At 51.3% G+C, this 25,364-nt stretch overlaps 1 protein-coding gene across 4 annotated transcripts in view; it reads left to right on the top strand.

The window, feature by feature from the left end:
* Nucleotides 1-25,364, top strand: part of CCAR2 (cell cycle and apoptosis regulator 2) — a 456,719-nt gene that overhangs the window by 325,860 nt on the left and 105,495 nt on the right. For all 4 annotated transcript variants that reach the window (XM_069617701.1, XM_069617699.1, XM_069617698.1 and 1 more), the window contains one exon: nucleotides 17,423-17,588. In XM_069617701.1, the coding sequence (XP_069473802.1) occupies nucleotides 17,423-17,588 (166 nt within the window). The remainder of the gene's footprint in view (nucleotides 1-17,422; nucleotides 17,589-25,364) is intronic.

Here is a 25,364-nt window from a genome sequence, read left to right as displayed (position 1 = left end):
CAAAGCACAGGGCACCCCAGCCAAGATTCTCTATTGGTAGCAATGGACAAGCAATCAAGGCTTGGCTCTCAGGAGGTGATGCAGGCTGGTTCTTACAGTGTAGTCCCCAAGCACCCACAAAGGAATGTCCACACACTGTTAGTGAAAACAGTCTTTAAATAAATAAGGTTCAAAGTTATATACACAATCACAATAAAACACTTTGTATTCTGGCAATACTATAATGGCAAATATACAGATCTACGGGGTACCACTCTTACTATTGATTCCCTTGAAATGCGACCACGGCTAACAGTCCCAAATAACATACGAATCAGATTGTAAAATGAATCACGGAAAGAAAGCAGGTTAAATCAAGCAATGGCATAACAGTCCCCCGTCTACCTAGAGACAGTTCTGTGTGAGGATCCCCCCACCTGGGCAACCTGTAAACAAAGCGTATTTGACAAGCCCAGTCCAGTTAGACTCAATATAGTCTTGGGTCCTTCTGGGTCCTTCTAAAAGGTTCCACGACCACAAAGTACCTGGTTTCGTAGGGTTCTTCGATAAGTCGTCGAAGGGCCCTTCTTGAGTGCACTCCCCTTCAGGCAGGAGCCACGGGTCGTCTGAGTCGTTGAAGAAAAAGGGTGAACACTGTTGGGGCAGCAGTTTCGGTTCTTGCAGTGCTTGTTGACGATTGGTTGAAAACATCCTGTAAACTGAGGCGTGCGGTGCACCTCAATGACAAGTGTTCGTTGCCGCAAAGAGTTACTGAATCACTTTGGCTCAGCAAGGGTGTTGGGTCGTCTGTCTTCAGGTGGCGGGTAACCCACCGGCTGATTCTCCTTGGTCGGCGGCCTTGACTTTATCCAGCGGGATGAAAGCGGTCGACGAGGATGAGCAAGGGAGTTCTTGTTCCAATGTTCTTGGGCAAAGGAGCACCGCGGCTCCAGTCGGCGACAGTGACGGACTTCAATGTCCTGGCGCTTCACTTCGTGATTCCTCGGTGTTCCCTGTCTCCGGTCGGCAGCCTTTTGAGGGTCTGACATCCAGGGAGCTTTGGCAAAGATCAGTTGGTGCACGATGGTCTCTTGTAGCTCGGCAAGAGGTCTCCTAGCCAGTTCCTTTCTTAGATCAGTTCTTTGACAGTCACGCAGCTTTCAGATTAGCAAAGGACAGCAGAAGCAGTTCTTCTTCCAGTGGGATTCAAGGTTTAAGCATCAAGTATCAACTTCAGCTTCTGAACGAATTCTAGCAGTGAGAGGCCCCCAGATATACTTTTGATCTCCCACTCTGCTCGTTCACCCACAGGGAACCAATCACTCAGAAGGCCATTCAGGCAGCCAATCAGGCTCTCAGTGCATTCAGGCCATTTGTTTTCCATCCAGACACTCAACACATGGAATGTGGATTCGGACAAGTATCGTGCCAGTCAACACTCCACACCGCATTCATGCCAGTTTCGGGCAGGGCTGTCTCAGTGTCAAACTCCAGATACTAGACAGCCACAACATGAAATGCGTATCTGTGTCACACTCAATTCACCCAGGTCCCACCCCACAGGCGTACCCACAACAGTCATTTGGAAGGCTCCAGCCAGTCTGGCCTAGACTTCCCCACAACACCACATATGGAACTTCCACCCAACGGCCAGTCAGGGGGAAGAGACGGAGTTGGTGCTTCCCGGGACTTCGGGAAGACGCAGTAACAGGAGATGGATAACAAGATGGCCTCTTGCTTTCTATCTGGAATCAACTGATTCCAATGGCAGGGCCTGGGTATCCCAAAATGGAGCATACTCGGAGCACCTGTCAAATTCAGCATGGAGCTGCCACCAGCCCATACCCTGCTCTGCCGGCCACACACAGGCTGCCCAAAAACATACACTAGGAGTATAGGGTCGTACTCCCACCCATGGGTGCAATAACGGTATCCCAAGGATCTCTTCACCAAACCGAAAAGAGGGAGCCGCACCGCCAGGAGTACCACATGAACGCCTGTGTGGAAAACAAGACAGAACATGCATGATAAAGCAATAAAGGACCAGGATATGGAGGCCCTGTCCCTCCGATGCATTTCCAGCATCACACCGGGCCTGGGCTCATTGGGGCGACACTTCTCTCACCAAGCGCCGAAAAAACCTGGAACAACCTTCCAAGGCACATACGCAACACAAGAAACCACTTGCTATTGGGAAATTACTCAAAACCTGTCTCTTCACTTCATAACTAGAAAGGCCGGCCACAGGGGCACTCGCAACTAAATTATTGATTAACAAATAGACCCTGATCCACACCACAGAAAAACCCCAGGACATACTTAACGACTAACCAAGAGACAGCGGTAATAGGACCAAAAGACGGAATACATAGCAAGACGAAGACAAACACCAGGACAACTCATCAATAGGATGCTGACCCTAAACTATAGCCATTCCCAACAGACCTAATCACAACAGACAGCTAGCGAATAGTAAACCCTGTACCATTAGCTTCAAGCCAGAGGGTGATGAACAGAATAAGCATCCACTTTACACAATGCTCAAGATACAGTGGGAAGCACAATGCGCCGTCAGACACAAACTACAACTAAACAATAGCCCTATGGAAGTCACCCCACGGAAACCAAAGAACCAACTAAAAGACAGTCATGACAGGAGGAAACTAACGACAGAATACACAGGCTGACCAAGACAAACTCACCAGGATGCCTCATCAACAGCATTCTGACCCTGAAGCATTGAAAGCTTTAACTGACCAATGTCACATTAGATAACAAGAGAATAGATGGTACCAACCCAGTTCCGCACCTGAAGAAATGGTTGACACACCTACTACCCCATACAAGACTCGCTATGATACAGCTGGATATGCGCAGCACCACCACTGCGAGACTGCCCATAAAGAACCAGCAACAACCCCACCCACAGGGATACAACTGAAACGGAACCGGAAGTACCTGGACCAGGATACAGACCCCACTAACCCAACCCTCAATTTTCTGCATACTCAACCCACACAAAACTTGCACAACAATTTGTCTCCCAGCAATCCGCACGCACTTTACCACACCACATCAACAGACAGCACCTACAGCACACAAGGCCCCTCCTGATCCGATACTTGCACCAAAGCCCAGCACAGTGTATACCGAGCTGAAGCGGCCAACAGCACATCACTTCTCCCACTCTCCTACGCCCCTCCTCCCGACTAACCCTACCCGCCCTCCTGTTTACAGATCTGCCAGAGCGCCTGGGGACCAATTCCATTGGTGACGGTGCGCTATACAAGTACCTTTAACAGAACATTCCAGATTAAATGGAACTACATCATCGCATATGCCTTCCCGCCCACACCCGTTTCACAGGGTGATCTGCAGGATAAAACAATGTTGTCACCTTAGCATCATTCTGATGGCTCCCTGGTGGCCTGCGAGACCATGTTTCTCCGAGCTGCTGAGTCTGGCAGACAGGCCCCCCATTCACCTACCGCTGGGCCCAGCTCGACTGCTGACCCAACAAGGGGGCAGGGTTCTCCACCCTGCGCCTCACAAACTAGCCCTCGTAGCGTGGTTCCTGAGCAGGTCATTCTGAAACACCTGAACCTATCGTAGGCTAACCTCGATCATCCAGGGCGTCACAAGCAAAGCTACCAGGAGCCAATATAAGATCAAATGGTCTAGATTCTGTCAATGGGCCAACTCTAAGGAGATCGACCACACCACCCTCCCTCCCTCCCCCCCCCCCCCCCCCCACTGCCCCCCCTCTCCTTGAAGTGCTCCTTGGATGACAAACTCTCCACCTCGGCACATCTCGCCCACTCGGGTGTGCAGGTTGACACATTCCGCACTTAGCTGGCAGCCATGGGTGCCTACAGGAATACAGAGGGTTGCTTGTCCTCCTCCAACCCTGTGGTCAAGCGGCATCTGGCGGGCCTCCACCCTACCCGCCCATATAGAAGCCACAGCCTGTGTGAGACCTTAATGTTGTGCCTTGGCACACAAACCTTTTGAGCCAATGGCATCCGCGGGCAGAAGGCTGGTCACTCTGAAGACAGCCCTACTCGTCGGCCTCACCCTCATTTGCAGAGTCGGTGTGATCCAGGCTCTCGTGGCTTCAGAGCCTTACACCACCTTTCACAAGTTTAAGGTGGTCCCCCAGACGCATCCGGCGTTATTGCCCAAGGTCCCATCCACCTTCCATCTGAACGAGGAGATTGTATAAACTATTTTCTTTGCCGACCCCAAGGATGAGCCTCGGAGGGTTTTGCATCGTCTGGATGTCGGACGCGCTCTGAAATACTACCTGGACAGGACCAAGGACTTCTGCAAGTCAGGCACCCTCTTTGTCACTTTTGGTGGTTCAAGGCCAGGTCAGGTTATCAAGCCTCCAAAGCTTCCATCGTTAGGTGGCTGGTCTCAGCCATCAAGGAGGCCTATAAGGGGCAGCACAGTCCTGTGCCGGACAATTTGCATGCCCATTCTCAGAGCCACAGCCATCACCTTCCAGCGGCATGTACCCTGGCAAGTAATCAGCAGGGCGGACACCTGGGCAACCCCTTCAGCTTTTTGCAAGCACTACTGTCTAGATGCCGCCTCTAGGTCAGACATGGCTTTTGGTCAGGCGGTTCTAAGAAACCTGTTTGCTACGTTGAGTTGCAATTGCCCATACAGTATGGAGGAAAGGGGACTGGATTTAAGAGTAATTGTTACTCACCTTAGTGACTAACATACTCGTAGTCCATAGTCCCCTTTCCTCCATACATCCCACCATCCCCCCCAACCCCCAATAATACTGATGTCATTAGGTATGTTGTATATTGTCAATGGCGACTGAGTGGCGCCGGTGGGCGGAGTCAGGTGAGTGCTTCCTCCCAGGGCCGTGCCTCTAAAATTTAAAGGGCAAGAAGATTTTTCTGGTGAAAAAGGTTCCATCTCCTGTCCTTCGCGAGGGACGGCCTATACAGTATGGAGGAAAGGGGACTATGGATTTATGGACGAAGAGTACGTTAGTCACTACGGTGAGTAACTATTAATTTCAATGCTATTGTGTAGACACTCTGGCAAGAGTGGGTTCACAAGTGGGACAGGCAATTCTTAAACACATTTTCTTTTCCTCACCCACCAGCTGCTTCTGGGACTGCTTGCTAATCAATGCAAAGTATGTGAATTTAAGCAGATTCACAATCTCCAGAAGACCAATATTACCCAGTAATCCCCTTTCTGCAGCTTGCATATACTTAAAATCGCATGTGCCCAACTAGGGGTGTCACAGTATTAGTTTTATGACGGTACGATAACCTTCTTGCCAAATGATGGTATATCATGGTTATCGCGGTATAGCAGGTGGAGTTAACTAATCTTAACAAATATTTTCTAAAAGGTCATAAATTGTCAGATTTATCATCACAAACAAAACCAGGCACCCAGGGCCAGAATTGGGCTTTTCAACCTACTTTCCACTGAAATGCCACCCCTTGCTTCCACCAAACACACGTGTGAAGAGGAGGGGATTGTGGGGGGAGCCCTGCTGCGACTGGCAAAGCAAACTGAATAGCTTTTCTTAAGTGGTCATTTAGGCTTTTAGCTCCCCCACTGGCTACTGGTGAAGATGAACATGTTGCCATCTTGATAACCTGCATGCCACAGATCAATGGAGGCTGCTGGTAGTATACGCTTGATCGCATACGCACACACGCTCTTTACTTTACAGCCTTTAGTTTACTTGCAGGCCAAAAGGTGTTCAGTAATCATGGACATGTTACCCTTTGGTATGGCAGCAGGGAATACCCACAGAGCTGAGTGAATTTCGCAGTGTGACTTATTATATGTAAATTGAATGATGGAACCAGGGAAATCCCCCATTGTCATATGTTTAGCAAACAATATCCATTATAAATATATAAATCCCAAAGCCGCCATCCCAAAGTAAACCCTTTTCCTTCTTGGCACTGTATTTATTTATTCCTATTGCTAACATATTGATTTTATGTCAGGCATGTGTGGGTTATGGAATGGCATTAAAAACTGTTCCAACTGAAACTACTTGGCAGACGGCACATCCAACAGTGCAAGACCAAGACTGTTCAGCACTTGCTTACTGCAGCCTTTCCAAATCAGATTGAAAAGCACGCTTAACGGTATAAACGGTATACCGGTATAAACAATGTGACGGTTATTATTGTTCAATTAAGTGGTTCACGGTATCTTTAATGGTATACCGTTATACCGTTACATCCCTATGCCCAACCTACCTCCTCAGAAGGGAGAATTGGAACAGTGGATATGAAACTTACAGCACAACTACTTCGAACAGGAAAAACAATCTGACTTTGTGCGAAGTTTGTGAGTTCATGTTCAAGTACGATGGGGATACTGTTTGAGGAACGCCCCTCTTGATGCATAGTTATTTTAATTAAAATGATGTAATACTCCATGCCAACCACTAGATGGTGGACTATGCATAGCATGTAATTTTAGCAGGTATAAGCCACCAAGGTGATTAATGGGTAATATTTGTCATATACACACTATCAAATGCTGGAACGTCATGATTGCAAACCTTGATCAAGAATGGCACATTCAGCTCTTTATCATGACTGCCTTGAAAATTCCCCATAAATGCTGGTGGTCTTAACCACTTCCTCAAGAGTGTATTAATGTATTTCTATAGTTTTCAAAATTCAGTATCCCTTTCAGGCATGGTCGAGTATCGAAAAATGTGTATGAACCATTTTATGTTCATTGTGAGCACTATTTCTTAGGCAAAATGTAAACTCTGCCTTGATTTGTCGGTTTTGCCAAATTAACATGGACTATCCTTTCAGACATGCCTAGTGCTGCAAGGCATGTTGGTTTTATAGAGATTCATACTAAAGAGTTGATTGGTACAAACCTTCTCCAGCATGGGGTCTGGCATGGATTCATATGCTCATTCCCTGTCAGGCTGGGAATCCTCGGTAAAGAAAAAATCTGTATCACTTCTGAACTGTCTTTCTCCTAACAACCAATCACTGGTCTCTGGGTCATACTGCCCCCAGCCAATGACTGCCCTCTACCTAAGCCCCTCCTCTGGCAGTCCTCTTCAGATTTTTACCAAACGTTTAGAGTGGTGGGAGTCCTTGTGATTAGCGCTCAGGCTTTTTACTGCGTTTTGCGCTTTTTCTTCGAGTTTTCTCTATTTTTTTCGGTCAATCGAGCCTCCAGCTCCATCATTCGACTAATGAGGACCCGTTTTTCGGAACTTTCTACGCCCCTCAAGGGCGATTTATCGTCGAGTTGCCTTCTTGGAGGATTCTGAAGATTCTTTGAGGCCTACTCTGCATGGACATGGCTGAAGATGGAGACTAGACACCTCTGGTCAGGATCTGCTCTGGATGTGGACTACAGAACCTTTTCCTGGACGACTGGCACTCGCTGTGCCTTTACTGCCTACATTCTGACCAAACTCACGTGGAGACCTGTGCGTTCTGCAAGGATATGGTGCCTCGCACCATGACGGACCGTCGCAAGCGGCTGTCCAAGTGGCTTCAGACGAATATCCCCGGACAGCAAGAGGAAATCTGAGCTGTCTTCTAAGACCTTTTGAGGGTCCTCCAGCGATTGGGGGCCCAACATAAGGCAAAGTACCGGGAGTGCCGTTGGGACAGGGCTCCTCAGCGGCCAGGTCGGGAACAGCCAGGTCGGGAACAGCATCTCCGGCACCCTCGACCACGAGCCAATGCTCCGGGTCAGCGAGGAAGTCGGACCATCCGGGTAAACTTCTGGAGAAGTCCCAGCCGACTCCGTCGCAGAAAACCATGGTGAAGGCCTCAATCGCGCCCAAGGTCGTGAAGGCCCAGGTTCACCAGGCAGTCTTCCCTGGAAGGAGTGGTGGTCTCCCTATCGAAGGCTGCAGACTCGCAGGAGGCAGCCCCAAAGACTAGTTTCCCTTCCTGCTCGGAGGGAATAGTCTTTTCTACCCATTGAGAAGACACTGGTGAAGATGTCGATAATCTCTCCTAGTCTGTCCCCGCTGGTTGAGCAGAAGGGGCCGGGGGGGGCAGCGGTGGTAGTCCAGCAGGGCTGGACATCTCCGAGGAGCTTTCTGGTTTTCAGGCTGTATCGGATAAGAAGTTTGTCGAGGCCAGGTTCTATGGGAAGGACCCCGACGATGCGGATGTCGTGAGCGGTGAGGAAACCGAGGAGCAGCAGAGCGGTGAGGAGTCAGAGGAAATCACACCACCGCTCCCGTTGCAGCCACCACAGCAATCATCATCACCACCACCACCACCACCAGCGGACGTGTCGGTGGACATCCTACAGGCACTGCACACCTTGTGCTCAGATCTGGACAAGGATACCCCAGTCGCCAGCGGGAGATCCCGCGGCACCTAGGCCGTCTGGGGAACCTCCTGTCAAGCAAAGGAGTCCATCCTCCACCTCCTTGCCATCCTTCGCCACCATTCCCTCCTCCGAGGGACGATAAAGAACCAGCTACGGCGATGACAGGCATGGGTACGGACGACAACAGAGTGGACCTCCCGTCGCCAGTGCCTCGCTGCACGACGAGATTGGCTCTTTTCATGCCATGATCGCTAGGACCTCTGAGATGTTTCAACTAGCCCCCCGAGGTGAAGGAAGGCTTCCGGGAGGCCAAGAGGAAGACCGTGCTTTCTATCCCTCTAATTTGGGAAGAGGGGTTGTCCCTTATGAATAACCAGGCCTTGGCCCCAGCTAAGAGTGATCGGGACGAGAAGTACAACAGAGTGCCAGACTCTGCACCCAAGTGTCTCAGATCCCAACTGTCCCGGACTCAGTGGTCTTGGCGGCAAAGAAGTCCTCCGGATCTGCGACGTCCTCTACTAAAGACCCCCCTCAGACGGCGAGGGAAAGAAGCTGGACGCCATGAGGAGACGGATCATTTCGTCGGCTAAGACGACGATCAGGGCGGCCAATGCCTTGGCCATCGTGGCCCGTTATGACAGGGAGCTGTGATTCAAGATCGCTGCCCTCCTGGACTACCTTCCCGACGATGAGAGCAGAAGCACTGGAGATCCAGATCCTGCAAGAAGGCGAGGTCCATCGGACCATGCCATCATGGTGGCCATGGACATTGCCGACACAGGATTCTGTTAGATGGGCAACAGCGTTTGCCTTAGTCGGTGGGGTTGGTTGAGGGCCACTAGCTAGATGTGCAGTCGAGGGTGTTGGACATGCCCTTCGACAGGGACAACTTATTCGGCAAGACCGTGGATAAGTGTCTTCAGGCCATCAAGGCAGATTCTGAGACAGCCTGGGCCTTGGGCACGCACCAGCAGTGACGCCCGTCCTTTCGGACCTCCGGAGGAAAATCCCATGGATACTCCAAAGGTTTCGGTGGTGGCTTATCATCCCATCGTCAACCGTCCCGCTCTTCGGCTCAGGAAGCCTAAAGGGGCCGCAGCAAGTCCGGAGGAGGTCGCCGTCAAGGTCCCTACGGTGACGCCCCCACGGCGAAGCAGGATTGAACCGGCCGCAACGTCTGGCCCCCGCGTGGGAGGCCGGCTGGTGAACTTCATCAGCGTGTGGAAGTCCAGCTCCACCGACCGTTGGGTGCTGGACGCCCTGGCCCACGGACACACCCTGGAATTTCAACGGAAGTGCCTGCGCATTCCACCGGTGGCCACGTAGGAAAACCACGTCAGTTAACTTCTGCTGGAGGTACGGACCATGCTGGCGGTACGGACCATGCTGAAAAAGGGCACGATAGAACTCGTCCCAAAAAGGCCCTGGGGTGTACTCCCAATACTTCCTCGTCGGAAAGAATACAGGCAGTTGGAGACCCATACTAGACGTCAGCCGCCTCAAGTACATCCGGTCCAAGAAGTTGCGAATGGTAACCCTTCAGCACATGCTGGGATAATTGGAAGAAGGGGATTGCCTATCGTTGCTGGACCTGGAGGATGCCTATTTCCACATACCCATTCACAAGGGACACCGCCAGTTTTTACACTTCGTGGTCCAAGGGCAGCATTGCCAATTCAAGGCCCTTCCCTTCGGATTGAAGTCGGCACCAAGGGTTTTCACCAAGTGTCTGGTGCCAGTGGTGGCGCAGTTGCGCCTGCAGGGGATTCATGTCTACCCCTACCTGGATGCTTTGCTCATCCGAGTGAAGTCGTGGGAGACCACCGCCGAGCACACAGTGGGGACCGTCTGGCTGCTCACGGAACTGGGGTTCTCGATAAACTTTGCGTAGTCCTGCCTGGTGCCATCGCAGGCTGCGGATGCAACCGCTGCCGGAGTTCCTCAGCGCCTGTTGGGTCCAGGTATTGGGAAGCTTTGAGGACAAGATCCCCCTCAACGAGAGTTTCTGTCGAGCAATTCGGTGGTGGGGTGTCCATCTGTCAGTGGGCGTGAATTTCCAGACCATCCCCCCCTTCATCAGGAGACTGTCTCGGCAGACGCATCCCTGGAGGGATGGGGTGCACACACCGGTAGTCTCCACGCAAGAGGCCTGTGGCTACCGGAGGAGAACTCGTTGCACATCAACCTTCTGGAGCTACGGGCCATGTTTTAGGCCCTCAAGTCCTTTCCTTCCGTCCCTCAAGGGCAAGGTGGTGTGGATTTTCACAGACAACACCACCACAATGTTTTACATCCAGAAGCAGGGGGCACCAGATTTCCCCCGATGCTCTCCAAAGAGGTGCAGGACCTATGGCGATGGCTGTTGCCCAGGAGCTGTTCCTCGTCCCATTTCATCTGGCAGGAGTGAAGAACACCATGGCCGACTCTCAGCAGGGAACTGCGCTCGTGCCACGAGTGGGAGCTTCGGCAGGACTAAGTGATCTTCTATTCCGACGATGGGGCAATCCCCAGATCGATCTGTTTGCGACGGTGACGAACACCAAGTGCCGGAGGATCACCTGCAGGTTTCCCCAGCCGGGGAGCATGGTGGATGCATTCTCCTTCCCCTGCGACGGCCTGTTCATCTATGGGTTCCCCCCCGTTGCTTCTGCGACTAATCAGTCAGCTCAGACGGTCCCGGTGCAGGATGATCCTTGTCACACTGGCGTTGTTGAGGCAGATATGGTAGCCGGACCTTCTGTTCAGATGCTTAATGTTTAGCCTTGCCACCTCAGTTGTGTATGTGTATACTGCTATTTCTCCAGCATGGGGTCTGGCATGGATTCACATGCTCATGAATATTCCCCGTCAGGCTGGGAATCCTCGGTAAAGAAAAAATCAGTATCAGTTTCGTTTCTGATCTGTCTTTCGTAGTAGTAACCAATCACTGATCTCTGTCATACTGACCACAGCCAATGACTGCCCTCTAAGCCCCGCCTCTGGCAGCCATCTTCAGATTTTTACCGCACGTTCAAGTGTTGGGATCCTCGTGCTATTGCTCTCGAGCGTTAGTGCTTTTTTCACGTTTTTTCTCAGAAAAATTTCTTTTTTTTTCGGTCAAAAGAGCCTCAAGCTCACCGTTTCTTCATCCGATTAACGGGGACCCGTGTCTGATTAGTCTACGCCCCTCAAGGGTGAAGATTTCGTCGAGCCACGCTTTTGGAGGACTCCAGAAGTTTCTCAGGCCCATCTCGGACATGGCCCAGGAGAAGGGAAGCTCGACGCCCGGAAAGCTGTTCAGGGTCTGCCCTGGATGCCAGCTTCAGAATGTCTTTAAGGAGGACGAACACTCCCTTTGCCTTTACTGCCTACATGAGGACAAGACGCACGTGGAGGAGGACTGTGCGTTTTGCGGCAATGTCGGAGCGGACCATGAAGGACCGCCATCAACGTCTCGCCAACTGGCTGGAAGGAAAGAGCCCGTCAGGCGAGAAGAAGTCCGAGCGGTCTTCTAAGACCTTTGAGGGCGCCCTGGCGACAGGAGTCCAACAGAAGGCCAAGCACCGCGAGTCCGCTGGCACCGGGAGCGCCGAACGGTCGGGCTCTACGGGCGCCAGGCAGGGCGCATCCTCCCCGGCGCCATCAACCACGAGCCAACGCTCTGGCTCGGGTAAGAAGAAGGCCGAGCACCCGGCGAAACTCCTGCAGAGACCCCGGTCGAGCTCGAAGACCCCATCGGAGGGGAAGCGAGGCGGTGACCCTCCCCCCAAGGAGAAGGCGGTGAGCGCACCTAAGGTTGTGAAAGCCTTAATCCACCCGGCCAAGGCCTCTATCGAGACAGTCGCGGCGGCCCTGGCTCAGCCTGTGGAGGCTACACCAGTGGTGGCGACCTCGGGGCCCAGAGTCTCCCTGCCACCGCGGAGGGAGTCCTCTTTCATGCCCATCGACAGGACCCCCGTGAAACCTCCGACGCAGAAGAAAAAGGGGGGGCAGGAGGTCGTCGTGGATTCGGCCTCAACCTCTGAGGAGGAGCTGATCGAAGTCTCAAGCCACGGCGTTGGCGTGGAAGAAGACCAGCCCGTCGGGAGGGACCCCGACGTAGGAGACAACGAGAACGTCGAGGGTGCCGACGGGGCTCCTGACCGCCCGTCGGACTCCCCTCAACCAGTGCCGCAAGACAACTTGGCGGCCATTTTGTTGGCTATACAGTCCTTATGCTCGGAGATAAGGACGAGACTGCCGTTACCACCAACGGAGGAACCGCTCCCGACGGGGGACCCGGAGCCAGGCCCTTCTGGGAGCCCTCCCCCTAAGAGGAGGATTCATCCTCCACCTCCTTTTCAGCCATCGCGCCCTGTTCAGCCCTCCTCCCCGTCCACGACACGTGGGGATGATACGGGGACTGACACGGCCGCGACGGGTACAGACGACGAGGTTTACGACGAGGATCTCCCGTCACCTCCCACCCGGGCTTCCCCGCCCGACGAGATTGGATCGTTTCACTCCATGATCGCCAGGGCATCCGAGATTTTCCAGCTCTGCCCGGAAGAGAAGGAAGGTTTCCTTTATCAACGGCGCGAGACCAAGAGTAAGACGGTCCTCGCTGTACCTCTACTAGACGATATTTGGGATGAGGGCCTCGCCCTCCTCGAACCCATCCACGACGCCGGCTAGAAGGGATCGGTACGAGAAGTACCGGGTCCCGGACGCGGCCCCCTTGTGCCTTCAGGCACAGCCGACCCCGGACTCTGTCGTCTCTGCGGCGGCCAGGAAGAAAGCGGGGGGGCGCGGCCTCTACATCGACCTCCCCCCTGGACGACAAGGGAAGGAAATTAGACACGATGGGACGCAGAGTCATCTCGTCGGCAGCGACGACGATTAGGCGGCCAACGCCTTGGCTATCGTAGCCCACTACGACAGGGAGTTGTGGTACAAACTGGCCCCCCTGCTGGACTTCCTACCAGACGACAAGAGGGCGGAAGCCCTAGAGATCTTGCAGGAAGGAGAGGTGGCGTCGGACCACGCCATTACGATTGCGACGGACATCGCTGACACTGGATTTCGCCAGTTGGGCAACGGCGTGTGCCTTAGGCGGTGTGGATGGCTCAAGGCTACTGACTTCCGTCAGGACATGCAGACGAGAGTCTTGGACATGCCGTTCGACGGAAACAACCTGTTTGGGAAAACGGTGGACGATTCCCTTCAAGCCATCAAGGCGGACACGGAGACGGCCCAGGCTCTTGGGGTTCTCCAGCAGCGGTGGCTGCCCTTTCGGAGCGGCGGAGGCAAACAAGGTGCCTCCAAAGGTTCCAGCGGCGGATTTTCCACCTACCGTCAAGCGGCCCGTTCGTCGTCACAGGAAGCTTACAGGGGACGAGGCAAGTCAGGTGGACCCCGCCGTCGTCGCCAAGGAGGACAAGGCGGCAAAGCCTCGTCGAAGCAGGACTGAACCGGCCGTGGGGTCGGGCCCCCACCGAAGCACCCCGGTGGGAGGCCGGCTGGCGAGCTTCGTCAGCGCGTGGGAGTCCATCTCCACCGACCGTTGGGTGCTGGACGCCCTGGCTCAGGGTCAAGCGCTCGAGTTTCTAAAGAGGTGCTCGCGCGTCCCCCCCTGTGGCCAGGAAAGAAAATCACGTCCCTCAACTTCTCTTGGAGGTAAAGGCGATGCTCAAGAAGGGCGCCATCAAGCTCGTCCTAAAGAGGCTTCGGTGCTCCGGAGTTTACTCAAGATACTTCCTCGTGAAGAAGACAGGAGGATGGCGTCCCATCCTGGACCTACGACGACTGAACAAATTCATCAGGGCACAGAAGTTCCGGATGGTCACCCTCCAACACGTCCTGGGTCAACTGGAGGAGGGCGATTTCCTGTCGTCGTTGGATTTGGAGGATGCCTACTTTATTATTCCCATCCTAAAGGGACACCGAAAGTTTCTCAGGTTCGTGGTCCAAGGGGGTCACTACCAGTTCAAAGCCCTTCCCTTCTGATTGAGGTCGGCACCCAGGGTGTTCACCAAGTGCCTCGCACCGGTGGCGACGCAGCTGCGCCGTGAGGGAATCCACGTCTACCCCTTACTGGACGACTGGCTCATCCGAGCAAAGACGAAGGAGCTCGCCGTGGAGCACACGGCAAGGACAGTCCAACTACTGACAGACCTGGGATTCTCCATAAACTACGCCAAGTCCCACCTGGAGCCCGCGCAAGACGCACTGTTTCTGGGAGCGAAGCTCGACAGTGTCGCTTCTGTTCTCTCCGTCGGAGGAAAGGACGAGGGCCATCTTGGGCAAGGTGCAGCGGATGCTGGCTGCGGACGCGGCCAGGGTGAGGTCCATCAAGTCCCTCCTCGGAATGTTTTCTTGCATTTCTCATCCGCCTGTGCAGGCACCCGTTGCAGGAGTTCCTGGACACGCATTGGATCCAGACGACGGGCAGCTTCGAGGAGAGGATCACACTCGACAAGAGTTTCCGACGAGCGATCCGGTGGTGGGGCACCCGCGCGCATCTGACGGCGGGCATGGACTTCCAGACCCCCGGCCACCAGGAGACAGTGACCACGGATGCCTCCCTGGAAGGGTGGGGAGCGCACACTGAAAATCTGCACGCGAGAGGCCTTTGGCTTCCGACGGAGAAGTCCCTCCATATCAACGTCCTGGAGCTCCGTGCAGTGTTTTGGGCCCTCAGGTCCTTTCTTCCGTCCCTCAAGGGCAAGGTGGTGAGGATCTTCACCGACAACACCACCACCATGTTCTACATCAGGAAGCAGGGCGGTACCAGATCCCCAGCCCTGTCCAAGGAGGCGCAGGATCTGTGGCATTGGGCCGTCGCCCAAGGGATGTTTCTGGTGCCGTTTCATCTGGCAGGGATAAAAAACACCATCGCCACGAGTGGGAACTACGACAGGATCTAGTGGACCGCCTCTTCCGACGGTGGGGCACACCCCAGATCGATCTGTTTGCGACGGCGACAAACTCAAAGTGCCGGAGGTTCGCCAGCAGGTTTCCCGAGCCGAGGAGCATGGGCGATGAATTCTCGCAGGCCTGGCTCCTGCAGCGTTAGTTTGGAGGATACGACATACAGGCCGACTGCAGAGAGGTTCTTGCAAAGGCTAGGGCGTCCTCAACTCTTAAATGCTATGGACACGAATGGAAGAGGTTCTCTGTCTGGTGCCACGCACAGAACATTAACCCTCTACGGATTACGGCTCCCCAGGTACTGCCATACCTTCTGACGCTGGCCAAGGCTGGACTGGCGCACGCGTCAATCAAGATTCATCTTGCTGCAATCTCCCGATACACCAGAACCACGGGGCGGACGTCTTTGTGGTCTCATCGTCTGGTGAAAGAATTCATGAAGGGACTGTTCAGATCGTTCCCGCCGGTGAAGACTCCGGCCCCGGCGTGGGAGCTCAACGTGGTGCTGACCAAGCTCATGGGACCTCCGTTCGAGCCTCTGCACTCGGCTCGGTTGAAGTTCTTGTCGTGGAAAACGTTTCTTGTGGCCATCACCTCCGCACGAAGAGTGGGAGAGATCCAGGCCCTTTCCTGCAAGCCCCCGTACTCGACTTTTCACGACACGAGGGTAGTGCTCAGGACGCACCCCTCCTTCATGCCCAAGGTGCCGTCGGACTTCCACCTCAACGAACCCTTGGTGTTGCCTGTTTTCTTCCCGTCGCTTTTGTCGCCGGCCGAAAGGACTTTGCACTCGCTGGATGTGGCTAGAGCGCTGAAGTTTTACGTGGACCACACGAAGTGTTTTCGGAAGACGTCACAACTTTTTGTGAACTTTGGACCTGTCAATCAGGGGCAAGGCTCTCTCAAAGGCCTCCATTTCCAGATGGCTCTCCGGCTGTATCCTGTACGGTCATCGGTTGGCAAACCGACCGTTGCCTGGCCCTCCGAGAGCCCATTCCACCAGAGCGATCGCAGCTACCACGGCGTTCCTATCTGGTGTGCCCTTGCTGGACATCTGCAGGGCTGCTACGTGGAGGTCGACGCACACCTTCATGAAATTCTACTGCGTCGATCGGGATTCCAGGGAGGAGTCCAGGGTCGGCCAAGCAGTGCTGCGCAATCTGTTCGCCTAAGGTGAGCCGGGTGAGGAGGTAAGAATTGCTTAATGTTGAGTTTGATGTAATGCTGAATGTTGAGCCTTTGCCACCTCCCGTGGTTGTGCATGTGTGTACTGCTATGTATTCTTTATTCATGAGCATGTGAATCCATGCCAGACCCCATGCTGGAGAAGGAACAAGTTACTTACCTGTAACTGTTGTTCTCCAGCGTGGGTCTGGCATGGATTCACATGCGAACCCTCCCGCCTACCCCTCTGCGGCTCTTCACTTGGTCATACTGCCACTTCACGTGCTACCAAATCTGAAGATGGCTGCCAGAGGCGGGGCTTAGGTAGAGGGCAGTCAATGGCTGGGGGCAGCATGAACCAGAGACCAGTGATTGGTTGTTGGGAGAAAGACCGGGCACAAGTGAAACTGTTTTTTTCTTTACCGAGGATTCCCAGCCTGGCGACAGGGAATATTCATGAGCATGTGAATCCATGCCAGACCCACGCTGGAGAACAACAGTTACAGGTAAGTAACTTGTTCCGTATTCTTTATTCATGAGCATGTGAATCCATGCCAGACCCCATGCTGGAGAAGGAACAAGTTGCTTACCTGTAACTGTTGTTCTCCAGCGTGGTCTGGCATGGATTCACATGCAAACCCTCCTGCCTACCCCTCTGCGGCTCTTCTCTTGGTCCTTGGTCCTACTGCCACTTTACGTGCTACCAAATCTGAAGATAGCTGCCAGATGAGGGGTTTAGGTAGAGGGCAGTATGACCCAGAGACCATTAATTGGTTGTTAGGAGAAAGACAGTTCAGAAGTGAAACTGATTTTTCTTTACCGAGGATTCCCAGCCTGACGGGGAATATTCATGAGCATGTGAATCCATACCAGTTCCATGCTGGAGAACAGTTACAGGTAACTTGTTCCATATGTCCACATCTGGCAAAGCGTTGCCTCAGTAGGCGTTACATTGTTGGTATATGGCATCTTGAGTTAGTAGTATTGCAAATCTACCCTTGCCATTCTGGCTTTCCAGTAATGGAGGAGTCCTCGTGGTAACTTTAATGGATTACTTCTCTCTCCACAGCCAGAAGTTGGGCACCATGAAGAGTCTGCAGAGAAGACCCTCACAAAATCTATGACTGATGCTGACCATACAGACGAAAAAGGCAATGGCAAGCAGTCCGCTGATGAGCTCTCACTGCACGTTGATGAAGACATGCTGCTGTTGGAAGAGGAACAGGATGGTTTTGGTATGCAAGTTTGGTCAGATCATCTGTAAAATACCTATTCCAGACGTATAAAACCAGCCAGTCTAGTGAGAGAATCACTGCCTGTGTATGGCAGTCATAAAGTACCAGTCATGTGAAGCCACGATTACAAGGGTTTGGAGGGGGTGCAGCAGGTAGCTTAGAGGTTGGGTAGTATCGGAAATACGCATCTGTAGGAACGTTGGCAAACACTGGTAATCTGATGCCTCATCCAAAAACTAGACAAAATTCCTGTTTTGTGGAATTCTAGGGACACTTTCTAGGACCACAAAACATTTTGCTGTTTTTGGATCAAACTTCGATTTAATGGCCAGAGGCACTTCTCTAGGAGTTTCTCTGCCATTGCGACCCTTTACCTTTAAAGGGATAGTGCGCTCAAAAATGTTGTCTTAAAAGATGGGCAGGAATAATCAACCTATATTAAACATCTTTTTAAAGAAAGTTCCTATGTAAAATTTACAACAAATAATGTTTAAAACCCTTTAATTTCAAGCACTAGGAGGCATCCATTTTGGTAAATTGGTGAGCCTCCTGTGCTTGTTACTCTGCCCTCGCGGCAGTAATGAAGCAAAAGCCACCTGCTGGTAGATTTTTATTACAGCAGCTGTTGCTTCATTATTGCCGGAGCACAGAGAATGCAGGCCGGAAGGTTGCTCCGGTAAGTGCTTTTATAAATGCAACGTATTTGATTGCCGTGGTTGGAAAATCACGGAAATCATAAATACGTTGTTTTTATAATTGCAGTTTTCATAGAAAAAGAAAATGAGCACTTACTGCAGCAGCCTTCCATCCTGCATTCTCTGCTCTCCAGCAATAATGAAGCAAACGTCAAACTTAAAACCACAGCATTTATAAAGACTTTGTATTTATAAATGCCGGTACTTTCGCTTCGAGGCTGTGTTATGTGTATTACACAGCACCCTCCGTGCAGTGACACGGGGATGTCTTTTTAGACTTGCAAAAAGTTTAAATACTTTCTCTGGGAAAAACTGTTTCCCGGAGAATGGAAGGTTAAATTGACTTTACTGGTCTTTTTAAATTCCTAGACCCAGCACACACTATCTTCCTATAGAGTGCTGGAGGGGTTACCTAGTATTCCCCTGTGTCTAGAAACTCACGTAGCAGTCAGATGCTACCCTTTTCTATCGAAATGGCTGGTGACAGTGGTTTTACAACAAACTACCATGATTTTTGCCAACCGCGAACACCGGTAGCTAAAAATCACGGGAGCCATGTTTTTCAAGATGGTGCCTTAACCACCTTTGTTTAAACAGGTCCCCGTCTTTTTTCACCATTTTTTGGAAAGGTCCTTCTAGTGTTTCTCTGCGCACCAAACTAGGTTTGGTCACTTTGTTTCTATGCCTTTGTCGGGCTTCAGGACTAAGACCGCCTCTGGCTTCTGAGTGTCTGGGGTGGCCAGGAAGTGAGGGAGGTGCCCGAAACTCCCTGTGCTTAGTCTCCTAGGATACCCAAATGCACTCTGGCGTGATTGGCTGGCTGACTGTTCAGCAATGACAGCCACCCTGCTGGGTGAGTGACATCTAGGCTGGAATGAAAGGGAGAAAACTGTTAAGGCAAGTCTCTTGGACTGGAAAGCAGTCGACCACTGGAACGAAAGAACCGAAGAGCTTGAAGAGGACGACTGCTGTAACTCCTGGACCGTTGGTTTCCCCAGTGAAGCCCTGCTGCAGGTCTGAATTGCCAAGTTCATCTCGAGAGAGGAGCCCATTCAAGGACGACCTCTTACTTTGAGTTGGTGGGACCAATCAACTCGTAAGCCACCTGGATACCATTCTCAAGGCTGGTTAGGATCAACCAGGGAGAGGGATACCAGCTTGTGCGCTTTAATCTACAGCTACTGAAGTGACTCCATCTTTGCTTTTTCGACGATCCTGTGCAGTGCAGGAGTCCCCCGACGTCCTCCCTCTTGTCCCCACGACTGAGGCTCCGGAACAGTGAGATCTGCAAGACCTGCCAGGAACCAATGTCTTCAGCTGCATTTTGTTCTTCATACTACGGTACTGTGCCAACCCGATTGAGAGAACACCACTCTCGCGGTGAAAGTTCATGGAACTTTCCCAACTTGCAGGCCTAATCAGCTTGTGACCCAACATGATTCCTTTTCGCCTAAACTACTACTAAGAACTTTTGCACTTTACTGTTTGATACCAGAACTGCTCTTTCTCCAGCATGGGGACTGGCATGGATTCACATGAACTCTTCTGGTGAACTGAACTATTTGCACGGTCTAAAAAGTATATATGATCCATTTTACTTACCTTGTGCCTTTTGCTCCTAACTGAACTGCCATTTGGCTCCTATTTCAGGGGAGCTCAAACTGTCTCAAAACCTTAGAATTTTGTATTGAAGTGTATCGGTTCATAATAATAAGTTGCCTTCTTCTAGTGAAATGTTTTCTAAATTGTGTAATAAATCACTAAGTGTTTTTACCAAGAAACCATGAGTATAAGTGTTTACTTGAACTACTGTGATTGAAAGTCCTCTGTGTAACTACTTGTACTGCTCACATTCACTCTTGAGATAAGCCTGGCTGTGCAGCTCGCTACCAAAGAACAGTGTGGTACAGACTTGTACCAGAGGTTGGTTTGGCTAACCCCAGTAGTCCTAATTGTGTGTAATGGTCCCAGGGGGTACTGCCTGCAATTCTGCTTAACACAGCATTGAAGAAGATTTTTGCAGCAGGAGGACATTGGGATCTGCAACCAAATACCTGGTCATTGGATTCCTTGTTGTGGTGACTGAAAACAAGACCTCAGGAGGAACTTTGCAGCAGGGATCAACGAAGAAGGCTCTAGGCAAGGTTTTCCTCGCGGCCGAATGTGGTTCTGCAGATTTGGCGCCTTTTCAAGGAGCACAGAAGACAGAAAATCGTGGTTGAATTCTCGTTGTTACAAAAGCCCAGCACTCTGCTGAGGGGGCTTTTCGGACTCTATTTGTGTTTCTGGAGATGCACCAGGATGCCCATGAAGTTTCAGCAAGATTCATAATTCAGATGACTGTGCACCGCACGATGGCTTGAGGTCCCAGGATATTGCAGCCCTGCAAGGTCGCAGCCACGCATGGGATGTCTCAAAAAGCATGGTTTCTAGAGTCTAGTGGGTCTCGCCAGGCTCTGGGTCATCGGTTTTAGATTCCCCAGGTAAATTGGAAGGGCTACAGCCTTTCTCCAGTTTCACAGCAGGCTCTCTGGTAGCTGGAAATCGTTTTAGCCGCTTTTCCTTCATACTCTTCGGTTTCGGTTCCAGTGGTCGACTTGTCTTCAGCTTCCAGGTTTGTAGTATTTAACAGGAATTGCAACACAACTGCTACCTTCTCTCCCTGGATTTTACAAGGGGCGGTCATGTTGTCCAATCAGGATAGCCAGCTGCCCCACTGGGATTTGTCCCCATTCAGGCAAGGAGGAAGGCAAAGGGCTGTGGAGTTTGAGACTTCTCCCTCGCATCCTGGCTTCAGACTGTAGATAATCACACAAAGGGATTTCCCACCATGGATGTCGGTGGAAGGAACAAGACAAACACTAAAATGGCAAAAACAGATGGGCCATTTTGTTAAATTGAGCACCCTTGGGTGACTGTACTGCCGCTGTGACCACAGCCCTCGGTAATGGTGCACCAAATTAATACAAGGCATCACTGCCACCAGCCATTGAAGATAAGCTTGTCCCTATAACATAATGGTTACAGTTTTAGTGTGCAAGGGGATACATTGTATCTCCCTAGCACTCCTCATAAGATGGGGTGTGCTAGTTTCACAAAATAAAATGTAAAGAGGATCCAAAGATCCTTTCTACCCTTGGTAACTGTAGTTATCAAGGTTTTCCAGAGAAAGTTGAAAGGGGAGCCCCTAGGGCAACCCAGCAACAGACATGTATTGCCAAAAAGTTGTTCAAAGAGGCTAACTTTAAAAAGACACTATGGAGAGTCAAAAAAATGACACCCATAAAGAGTAAAAGAGTCTTTGTTTTCTTTGGCGGGCTTCAGTGCTGAAACCCGCATCTGGCAAGGCAGGAAGTGAGGTTGCCGAAACTCCCTGTGCTTAGTCTCATTGGTTACAGAAAAGCACCCAAAGGTGATTGGCTGGCTGGCTGTCCTGTGTGAGTGACTGCTAGGCTGTGAATGAATGGAAGAAACCTGAATAAAAGGCGAGGTCTCTTGTAGAGAAGGTGGAGTTGACCTCTGGACGAAGGCACCGAAGAAAGACTGGAAGAGAAGCTTGCTGCATCCTCCTGGACCGGTGTCTTGGCCGGTGAAGCCCTGTTGCAGTGCTGCAGCTCCACATTTCGTATAGACTAGAAGCCCGATATGGACAACTTCTTCCCTTGGGTTGGTGGGACCAACTTGGCCCTAGACGAACTTGACTGGAAGCCCGCCTCTCCATGCTGGCTGTACTCCTTCGCTGTTGCTGGAATCGAGTGTCGGGGGACAGGAACACCAGGAACAAGTGCATAGTCTTTAAGCCGGACCGGAGCTCCAGGAAGATCTTGAGGACCCTCCCGAAGCAGGGTGACCCAAGTCTGAACCACCTCACTGGAGTGCTAAACTCCAGAAGCAAGGGGGGGGACCCACAAGGTGTCAACTGCAGTCGTGCTATTTGCTGGTAGCTGAATCTGCAAAGTGCCGCTGATCTGAAGTAAGCCCATTGCTACCGCTGCCGACCTTCGAACTGCAGTGCAGGAGTCCTACAGACATCCTCCATCTTGTTCCCACGACTGACACCCAGGAACGGGGGGAACTGCAGGACTGCAACATGAACAGAAGCCAGCTGGATCCTTTACTTCAGACCTAAGGTACTGTTTAACTAGGGGTACTACCTATTGTTGCTTGTTCTCATTGCCTGCCTTTGCGGAGTTGCTTGCATCTTTGCTTTTCACAAGCCTCCCAGCTTGTGGCCCAACAGTGATTCTTTTCTACAAACTCTAACATTGTGCAAGAGGTTTGTATCTACAAGAAGTGCCTCAGCTCCCCCTAGACTTTGTGCAATTGACATTGGCTGTCCTGGCTCCCTGCAGACTCTTTTGCCTTTGTGTTCATATGTCCCTCATTGGTCATACATAAGTTACTTGTTTTGCTGGGAAAGGGTTAATCTATACTTCATTGGCGGATTGAAAAGTACTTACATGTTCAGAGAAACTTGTTAACGTTTGTTTCCTTACCTAACCTTTTCCCACTTCCTTAGTATTGCATTAAGTGTTAACGTGATATATCAATGTACAGTGTCCTAGCAATTGAAATCCTCGGGATGTAGGAAGTGGGTGACATCCCAAAATGGAATCTACTTAACTGAAACTGAAAGTGTATTTTTTAAGTGCATTTTATTGTTGCATGTTGCCCTTTCTAAAGAAGGCTTATTTTAAAACTGACGGTTAAACTAATAATTATTTTACTCGAAAAACTTGAGTGTTATTGGAGTACTTGTCATATCGATTGTTTCATCTCTACAGCTCACAATTACCCCTCTTGATATAAGTCTGGCTGCTCAGTCACACTTCCAACTTGTGTAGTACAGACCTTTACCAATAGTTGGGTATCTATTGCCAAGAGGGCAAGGCTTGTGTAGTCTCCCACAGGGTTACTGCATACAATCTTGCCCAACATTACGATACAGTGCTATTGTTGGGAGAGTAGATGTGTGACCAGCTATACCGAATTTCTTTCGTTGCAAGTTGTATGCTCGTGGCAGAGGTGTTGAGCTATGGCAAGTGTTTCAGTGTGGACGGCTGTGTGCTGCTAGACCGGAAAGCATAGCCATTGCTGCATTCTACGGTGCATAGATGGTTGGGCGTGCCTGCGGCCTGTGGCCACAGATGTGGTGCAAGGTATAAGTACCGTAGTCTTCAAGGTTATACATACCGTGGTCTTTGGAGTTGTTCGGCTGGAGCGATCTTTGTCCAGTGTGGATGGCGTGGTCTCGTTGATGGTCTCTCTAATGTGAGGGTCTGAGCAGGCAGGCAGTGAGTGTGGGTGAGATTGTTGCAGTGTGCCTAGCTAGGGCTGCTGGTTTCCCTGGTCCGTTTGTCTCATTATTCCTGGTCTGCGAGGGTCTGTGGTGGCAGTGAGCGCCAGAACGGTCTGGTTTATTGCAGTGTGCCACTCGCGGCTGGCTTCACTGGTGTATTTGTCAGGTAGGAATGTTGTTGTGAATGGGGTGAAGGTGTCGGGTGAGCCGCTGTGAAAGCTGACGGCCACTGTGGTATAATTGGTGTAAGGGGATGTTTGGTTCGGCTGTGTAGTTTCAAGAAAGAGTGTGCAGGGGGATATTGGGAGGAGCCGGGATTTTTAGGGCCTTTCTGAGTTTCAGATGATTCAGTGTTGTAAATGTGTAGGGTTATGGAGTTCCAGATGTTTGGCGGTCTGTCAGAGAAGGTCTGTTGGGATCAAGGGCATGAGTGTTTGAGGTGGGTGAGTTTATTGCTGTGTGCCCCAGCGAAGGCTACTGGCTTCCCTGGTGTATTGGTTAGGTAATGAATGTTATTGTGTAAGGGAGGGACAGTGTCCGGTGAGCCGCTTCGAATGCTGCTGGCCTTTGTGTTGGTGTAAGGGTGTCCTGTCCTGATTAGCAGGCCTGATTGGGATCAGCGGTGTGGTTTTGAGGGGTTGTGGGGGGCGCAGGCATTCAATGGGAGATATTATGGGAAGAGCCCGGATTTTGGGGCCTATCTGAATTTCAGATGCTTTTCAGTGTTGTGAATGTGTAGGGGTAGGGAGTTGCAGACAATTGGCGCTTGGACGGAGGAGGGGGGTGGGGGGGGAGAATCTGCCCAGCCTCGGAGTTGAGTTGGGACCACTAGGCGGAATGCTGTGCGAGATTCCTTGAGGGCTGGTAGGACACGATTGTGTCTCGGAGGAAATCCGGTCCGGAGTTCTGGACGGCTCGGTGAGTAATGCACATGGCTTTCTTCCTGAACTTTTGGGCATAAGGCCCCAGAAAACATGGAAGGACTTTTGAAGCTAGGGCTGATTATCTGTGGACCTGTAGTGCACCTGTAGTAATCTGTACTTTCCTTTACAGGGGTTTGATCTTCATTATGCCCTACTCTAGTGACTGTAGATATGTATTCTATTTAGTTCTGTGATACTTCTACCTGATTGTGGTCATTTTTCATAGTGGGGTTTGGCCATAAATAAAACAGTATTTTATTTAACATTGTCCAAGTGTCATTTGTGACTGCCTTTGTGTGTACTCATTTTGACCCTTCACAATCTCACAATCTCTTGTGACTTGGCCTCGACCACTTGTCAATGCTACCTTGGACTGGTTTGGCTACAGCTCCCAGAGTTGTCATTGTATAGGTTGGCCTTCTGTGCATCTGTCCCTCAGGTCAGAGTATAGAAAATCAGCGTCAACACCTAGCCAGCCCACTTAAGTCCTAACCTGGCAATAACTGCACACAAGCATCTTGAATTTAAACTTGATACCTCCTGCACATGGACGGCAGTGAACAAGGGCGTTTCAACCACAAAGCGCATTGAGGTCAAACACATGGGGAAAGGCGCTATATAAAAGACTAATACAATTGAATTAACTATATGAACCCGGATTACAAGTAATGGCTTTTCTCCAGCAGAGGGCAGTCATTGGCTGGGGGCAGTATGACCCAGAGACCAGTGATTGGTTTTTAGGAGAAAGACAGTTCACAAGTGAAACAGATTTTTTTATTTACTGGGGGATTCCCAGCCTGACGACTGGGAATATTCATGAGCATGTGAATCCATGCCAGACCCATGCTGGAGAATTTCA

The sequence above is a fragment of the Ambystoma mexicanum genome, chromosome 10, assembly GCF_040938575.1.
Source record: "Ambystoma mexicanum isolate Mex_15411 chromosome 10, UKY_AmexF1_1, whole genome shotgun sequence".
NCBI lineage: Eukaryota > Metazoa > Chordata > Amphibia > Caudata > Ambystomatidae > Ambystoma > Ambystoma mexicanum.
Note: the sequence above shows the minus strand (reverse complement) of the source record. Positions and strands in the feature narration are given on the sequence as shown.